The sequence below is a fragment of the Abrus precatorius genome, unplaced genomic scaffold (assembly GCF_003935025.1).
Source record: "Abrus precatorius isolate BTA unplaced genomic scaffold, Abrus_2018 Scaffold2, whole genome shotgun sequence".
NCBI lineage: Eukaryota > Viridiplantae > Streptophyta > Magnoliopsida > Fabales > Fabaceae > Abrus > Abrus precatorius.
Window position 1 is genome coordinate 34,493,035 of NW_020874362.1, and position 7,559 is coordinate 34,500,593.

The 7,559-nt window shown below is 28.1% G+C and overlaps 1 protein-coding gene across 1 annotated transcript; it reads right to left on the bottom strand.

Moving 5' to 3' along the window:
* Window positions 1-669: 669 nt before the first annotated feature.
* Window positions 670-6,648, bottom strand: LOC113858115 (probable disease resistance protein At5g63020). Its single transcript, XM_027490588.1, has 2 exons — window positions 6,200-6,648; window positions 670-3,387 (listed from the first exon to the last, which is right to left on the bottom strand). Exons 1-2 carry the CDS (start codon window positions 6,437-6,439, stop codon window positions 970-972), a joined length of 2,658 nt encoding a protein of 885 aa, XP_027346389.1. The 5' UTR covers window positions 6,440-6,648; the 3' UTR covers window positions 670-969.
* Between the last annotated feature and the right edge of the window lie 911 nt (window positions 6,649-7,559).

Here is a 7,559-nt window from a genome sequence, read left to right on the forward strand (position 1 = left end):
TAGCAAATTTTAATTTTTATAAATTATAAAATTTTTAAAAATATTTGTATCATTAACATAATATGTACTTAGATATGTTACGTCAATAATCGAATGATATGTGAGTCACAAGTCTATGCTATAATATGAGGAGAGATAAACTATTTTTAAAACTTTTAGAATTTGTTTGAATAAAAACTATTTTTTTTTAAGATTAAAAAAAATAAATCTAATAACATGATGACTAAAAACATATTTTACCTTTTATCAAAAACTTATATGTTTTATTCATTGTATAACAGAATTTTTCTTCTCAGGATCATTTTAATTAAAAAGTATTTTTAAGATTTAATAAATATATTCAATGAGTATAATTATTATTTTAAATTTTAATCATATGTTTATTTACGAATGTTAAAATTAAAAGTTAATAGTTATATGACTACTTTAAAGTCAAGTAATTTTTGTTTAAATTTGATCATTTAATAAAATTTAAATATTTGTATGTATTATTTTTATTCTTATTATAATAAAATGTTATCACTCAAGTACATTCAATGATCATCTTTATTTAAAGATTATGAAAATTTAAATATAAAAAATGTTGTGTATAATTTATATTTAATTTTAATTTCATTATATAAAATTATTTTTCCCAAATTTCATTCTCACTTTCAAAAATATATTTAGAAGACAATGAACAATCTCCTCCACTATATTTAAAAGAATGAAAAAAGCAACGGACTTCGCACCGTAAAACAATCCTCTCCTGAAAAAATAAAAGTGGGTATTAAACAAAATGACTTGTTCTTATGTTCTTATGGATAAGTTCAAAGAGAAATTAGTAAAAATCCATAGATGCAAAAGCAGATGAAGTTCATGGTAACATATCAAATCCAAGCCATCACACGAAAACGTTGAGCTTTTGATATAACTGAAAATCATGAGAAGCGTTAGTAACAAAGAAATCGGCATAGTATCGTGGCACTCTCAGAATCGACATTTTGATTTGAATTGGTCTTTAAGAGCTCTGTCTTCCCACTCTAAATTGTTCCACCACTTATCTTGTCCATCGATTGCAATCAACGTGTCCTTGGCAGAGTTGGAATTCAAAGGAAGCTTCCTCAGCTTTGGGCAATCATCTACTGAGATGAATTTTAGGAAAGGAAAAGCCAATGCGCTCTTGTAAATGCTCTCTAGCTTCGGCAGGCCATAAAGGCGAAGATGTGTAAGATTTGAAAATATATGACTATCAGCCTCCTCTCTATCTGCCCCACCATCTTCCTTCACCACTTCTTCAATGGAATCACAATGCCAAACAGAAAGAAACTCAAGAAGCGGAGCATACCTCAGCCATGTCAAATGAGTTATTGATTTGCATCTACCAACAGTCACCCTTCGAAGGTTGTGAAGAGGGCACGGGCCAGAGATGGACGAACCTTCCACTATATTAACTCGGTAGAAACGCAGATATTCTAGATTCTTCATTGCCGACAAAGATTCTAATATCGACGCCATTTCAACTTGGTCCTCGATTCCATTAAGATAATATAATGTTGAGCAATTCCGCAATTTGGTGGAGTGAAGTAGTTTATGAATGCCAGCTAAGGTTGATAACTCGATCCACAGTTCCTCCAACTTCGGTAAGGACTCCAACTTCTCTAAGAATGTTTTCTCTTCCTCAAAGTATTCAAGTTTCCGATAATATACAAATCTAAACACTCTCAATCGCACCAAACTTTCTATCACTTCCAAAGGAATTATTTGAAGATCAAATTCAACATCTTCCATGAGCAAGACCCTTAAATTTTCCAAATTCTTCAGCTCAATTGGAAACCTTTCTTGTATACTTGTTTCTGACAGATTAAGGAATTCCAAGTTGATTAACTTGGCAATTTCCGAGGGAAAATGCTCAATTCGCATTCTGGACAGATCCAAGACTTTCAATTTTGACATAAATTGGAGATTTGAATACTGATTAATAATGTATGTCCTTATACATAGAGTGATGAGATTTGGACACAATGGCACTCGCCAACTATCTCCAGCATTTATAATTGAAATCCTCTCTACAGCATTTAATTTTTCAACATTCATTTCTGATTCTATTGCTAATGCTTCTCCCTCAACAATGACTCTGTCTTTATTTACATCTTGATCACGGAATAACCATAATGCCATATCTCTGATCACATCATGCATCTTAATGGAAGGTAAATCACGAAAATCATATTCAACAACGCCCTCCAACATACATGAAAGCTTTAGTTTTTCAACAACAGATTTTCCTTGCACATACATATCATATATACTCTTCTTTGTCTTATCTTTATCAAGAAATCCCTCTCCTATCCATCGATAAACAAGACCATCAACTTCAATTTTAAAATCTTCTGGATATAATGCACAGTATAAGAAGCACTTTCGGTGTGTTTCGTCTGGGAGTTTGTCGTAACTGAACTTGAGAACACCAAACACTTTCTCTTCCAAATCGGGACCTACCCAACAAGAACTCCTTAGATCACTTGTGGCCTGCCTCCATGCTTCAACACTTTTCACTCCAGCCATGGCACTTCCCACTGTAATAAGTGCTAATGGCAATCCTCCACATTCTTTAGCCATCTCCCGTGCTAGCTTCTCAATTTCTCCATGACACTTCCATGTGTCTTCACCTACTTTTTTACAAAACAAATGAAATGCTTGTTGCTCTGATAGACATTCCAACTTGAGTTTCTTCTCAGCCTGCATTTTAGCACACACATCCTCAAACCGTGTGGTGAACAATACTTTTGATTGGTTATTAGTTTCCTTCGGAAGTGGCACTCCCACCATTTCTAGTTCCAAACTTTTCCACAGATCGTCTACCATGAATACAAATTTCTTTTGCTTCAGGACTTGATAAATCCTTGCCACTTTTTTATCTTGACTACTTCTGTTCCAAAAGCTATCATCAATCTGTAACCTGTTTCGAATATCATTCATAATCCTATTGATATCACAATCTCTAGAAACTACTACCCACAACACTACATCAAAGTGGAGATTCCTTTTTCCAAATTCATTATGAATTCTTTTCATAAGAGTGGTTTTTCCAGCCCCACCCATTCCATACAAACCAATGATGCCTATATTTTCATCTTCAATACTATTCCAAACTTGATTGAGCATCAAATCCAAGCCTACAGTCTCAACAGAGGGCATATCATCGACTGGCTTAGGTGGTAGCTTATAAGCAATATCAACACTATCAAAATGCTCCCCTCTAGTCAACAGTTCATTCACATTTTGGAGCATTTGAACGATTCTTTTTCCAGATTTGTAGCTTAACATACAATTCTTTGGGCAACAACCACTCAGACATTTATTGTTGGAAATTTCTTGATGAACTGTATTAATTTCCATTATTTCCTGTAAGAACATGCGGATAAGCGTGAATCATGATTAATATATTTTGAAAAAAATTTATTTATTGTTTTATTTGCCTTCTAATCTCTAACACAATTATTGAGAGATTGAAATCTCTTTATCTATCCATCGCCCAAAACTGAACGTATAATGTGTTGATTAACATTTTATAATTTAAAGCATTTACTCATTTTTCTAACAACATCGTAATACTTTAAAAACAATCTTTACACATTTTCGAGGTTTGAAATTGGCAAATCATACAAAGACTTTTGTGCTTGGTGAGTGTATAAAAAATCCTTACATAATATGGACAAATCAAGTGATGTGTTACTTGTTCTAATACAAGGAATTACTTTTGTTTACAAAAAAAATAGTATTTTTATTCTTTAAGGTTAAGGTTAATTTTGAGATCATTCTTTACTTTTTATTTAATTTAATATTCTTACATTTATTTTTTATCAATTTTTTTTTTGTTTTAAAGATATTAAATATCGTTAAAAAATAACTATCAATTTAATTGAGAGTTTCTATAAACAATATATTATAATTCAAGTATGGGCATAAAAAACTTTCTTCATAAAATCCTAATTTTGGACTACCATTTTTTATTTTTTTTCTTTTAATGATTATTAAAATTCTTTGAGAGATTCATTCAGATGTTGAGTTATGATTAATTAAAACTTTGTTGAATTTATTAGTTAAAACGATGGATTGAATCAAAAAAATTTATGAATCATTTTGCTTCAAACGAAAATCTATATTTTTTCAATGATTGATGGATTTTTCTTTCATTATTAAATTAAAATTTTTCCCTAATTTTTAGTGTGTGTTTCATAGTCTAATATAAAAAAATTGATGCGTCATCGTGACCTAGTTCATTATTCCATAAAAAAACTCAGTTCTTAACAAAATTCTAAAAAGATTTAATATTGAAATAACTTATTACATAAATAAAAATTAGAAGACTGGTTTATATTAAAAAAAATGAAGAATGAAAATTAAATTAACCTTAAACTTAGAGGAGAAAAATACTATTTTTTTCCTTATACATCTCTATTCTTTTAAAAGCTATAGTATATAAAAAGAAATCATATATTAGATATTAATTAGTGACTCATATCCATTCTCACATACACTTTTAGTTGGAGGGTGTAAAGGTTAAGAGAAGCTAAGAAGAAAAAAGATAGAGAAAGAAGATGTAACAAAAGAAGAAGGAGAAAAAAAGAAAAAGAAAAAGAGAAAGGAAAGGACATTGAGAACTTGAAGGAAACCTATAAAGAAGTTGGAAGAAACTCGAATTTAAAGTAAGGAAAAGTAGATGAAGAGCTTAAAGGGATGGAAGAAACTTGAAGAAGCAATAGAAGAATGGAGAGAACCAAGCATTGGTTGATGGAAAGAGATGCAGATTAGGATACTTGACTACTCATATTTTATTTTATTTTTTGGTTTATGAATTCAAAATGAATTAATTGCACTTTTTTTTAAAAAAATTTGTAGTTGACTATATGTCCAACACGTGAAGTAATGTTTAGCAAATTAACCTATTTTATATTAAAAATTTCATTTAATTAGTTAATTTATTAAAAAAATATAGATTTAATTTAAAGTAAAAATTCATCAAATATAAAAAAAGACAAGCGATTGTATAAGAAAAAGATACTATTTTAAAATAAATAAATAAGTAAAATTTATAATATAAAGTAGTTGGATTTTTAGTAATTGATTATATTTAATAATGGTTTGAAATTATATTGTAAGATGAACGTCTAATAAAGATATGTCAATTCAACGTTTTCTATATTTGTTATAATGCCTTAGCTTTTCCATAACTAACGATAAATTTATATAATAAATATTAACCAAATTTTATTTTCTATCATTCTTTTTATAAGACACTTTTAATAAATTGTGTAAATTAATAAAATAATTTAACTAATTTTTTGATTTTACAAAAATATTATAAATTTTATTTTCTTTAAATATTATTGAACCTATCCTTACTATTAATATTTATTTTAATTGATTCTAATTGATATTTTTATTAACTTTATTTACAATAAAATAATAATAAATACTTCATAAAAATTATTAAATTGACTCACGATAAGTCGATAAGAATCAGTAAAGTCTTCTAAATTTTGTCTTATAAAAAACTAAAAGAAGTAATTTCAATTATTTGTTATTGTGACATTCTTTTACTTAACAAATTTCTAAATTTCACCACTCTCAAAGTTTCACCGTCATTGAATACAATATCCTTATGATAACAAATATTTTTAACTGTCAATCTATTTATTTAAATTGAACAAAGTCGATGAATCTTGACTGATATTATAATTTTTTAACTGTTCATGCATATAATTTTTATCAATTGAATAATTTTTTGTTATCATTTCTATTGCTTAACTATTCAAATTTTAAATGTACACAATTGTACCTTTATTATTTATTTTTATGAATTAAATTTTATGAAAATAGGCTAAAAGTGCATATTATTATTCAAAATATATCTTTATTATTAAGCAAAGAAGATTTTTTTTTCTCATACTCTCCCTGCTTTATTTTGTTTCATTACTTTTTCTATTATTTCAATTACTGTAACATGTTAAAATTAAATATATAGTTAATTTGTATTTATCTAAAAATTAACAATATTATATAAATTTTTTCGATGTTACAAACAGTTGCAGTTAGGTGAGAAGAAAAAAAGTAACCATAGAAGTGAATTCTAGAAAATAAGAAAAAGGAGTATTTAAAGTTTAATATGAAATGAAATGAGCAAAGAATTGAATGGACAAATGGATATATATACCTCTTGAAGATGATGAATTTTTTCCAGCCAACCACTAACTTCATTTGTCCTTAGCCTCTCTGATGTAGCCTCAGCTTCATCTATTCTTATCTGAACATCTCTGCTCAAGTTTTGAAGATCACCACACTTTGTTTGCAATGATGTTAGATTCTCCTCCAACTTGTAAACATATGCGGCATGGACTTTACCACAGCGGAACAAACAAGTAGCAGCATCCCAAAGCATTCCTACCAACTCCATCACTGTGATCTACTTCTTCAGATCTTCAAGGCTTCAACCGTTGTCATTTATGCCTTCCATCTTTCTCCAATACTTCCAGGCAAGCTGAGGGTGATGTTCAACTTTTGCTTAAAAGACTAAGACAAAGACAAAGACAAAGGTGGACTTGATCTTTAATAACTTTTCTTTTCTCTCTCTCATCATTCAGAAATTGGATGCCAGTTGTCTTTGCCGGAGGGTCTATCGTTAGCCATTAAAAATTAATTAAATTGTGGGAGTACGAAGAATATAGAAAGATATAACATTATTTGATACCAATCATATAAAGGGTGTTATTCCATGGCAAATAGCATAAATAAATTTTGATAATAGTGTAAAGGGTGTTACCATAAGTCTCAATGGAATGCACTAAAGTTGGTGCTCTTAAAAAATATAAGTGCAAGGATTGCCAAAGAAAAGTTCAACTACTAAGTTAGCACATTATTTTAAGCTGATAGGTTAACATATATAATTAGCATAACCCTTTTATTTTAATCCTTTTGTTTGAATTTCTATGCTCACAAAATTTTTTATGTGCTCACACCTTCACGCACATCACCATCTTACTTTCACGAATTTTATCATTATGCTCAATAAAAAAAAGTACTTTTTTTTTTTAATGTCTTTCGCTTAAAATGGTTGAATAATTTCGGACCCACATTCTCAATTGTATAAAATTTATATGATATTTTAAGTTCAATACAATAACATATATTCCATTTTTAAATACAGAATAAATCTTGATTTACTTACCAAAATTTCCCTTTATATTATTACAAGTATGAATCTTACTTTTGGATTAAAATATTTTTGTGAGTAATTATTTTTCTCCATAAGTTGTGCATTTTTTTTAAAATTAAGTATCCGATTTTATGTTTATTTTAAACAATATCACTTAAATTTAATTTGAATTTCGATATACTATATCAATTTAAATATTTTTTTATTTTTTAAGATAAATTAATTTTTAATATTTTTTGCAATAATATTTTTTCTTAATTTGAATTTTATTTTTAATTTTGACATACCATATTAATAAATGTGAGTCTTAATTTAAATATATTTTTAATTTTAAAACTTTATCTCTAATTTATTATTAACA

Excerpts from the sequence above, each read along its gene's own strand:
- LOC113858115 (XM_027490588.1), bottom strand. The coding sequence starts at position 6,439 with ATGGAGTTGGTAGGAATGCTTTGGGATGCTGCTACTTGTTTGTTCCGC. Across the intron at positions 3,388-6,199 it reads AAATTCATCATCTTCAAGAG|GAAATAATGGAAATTAATAC; the intron begins GTATATATATCC and ends ATGTTCTTACAG.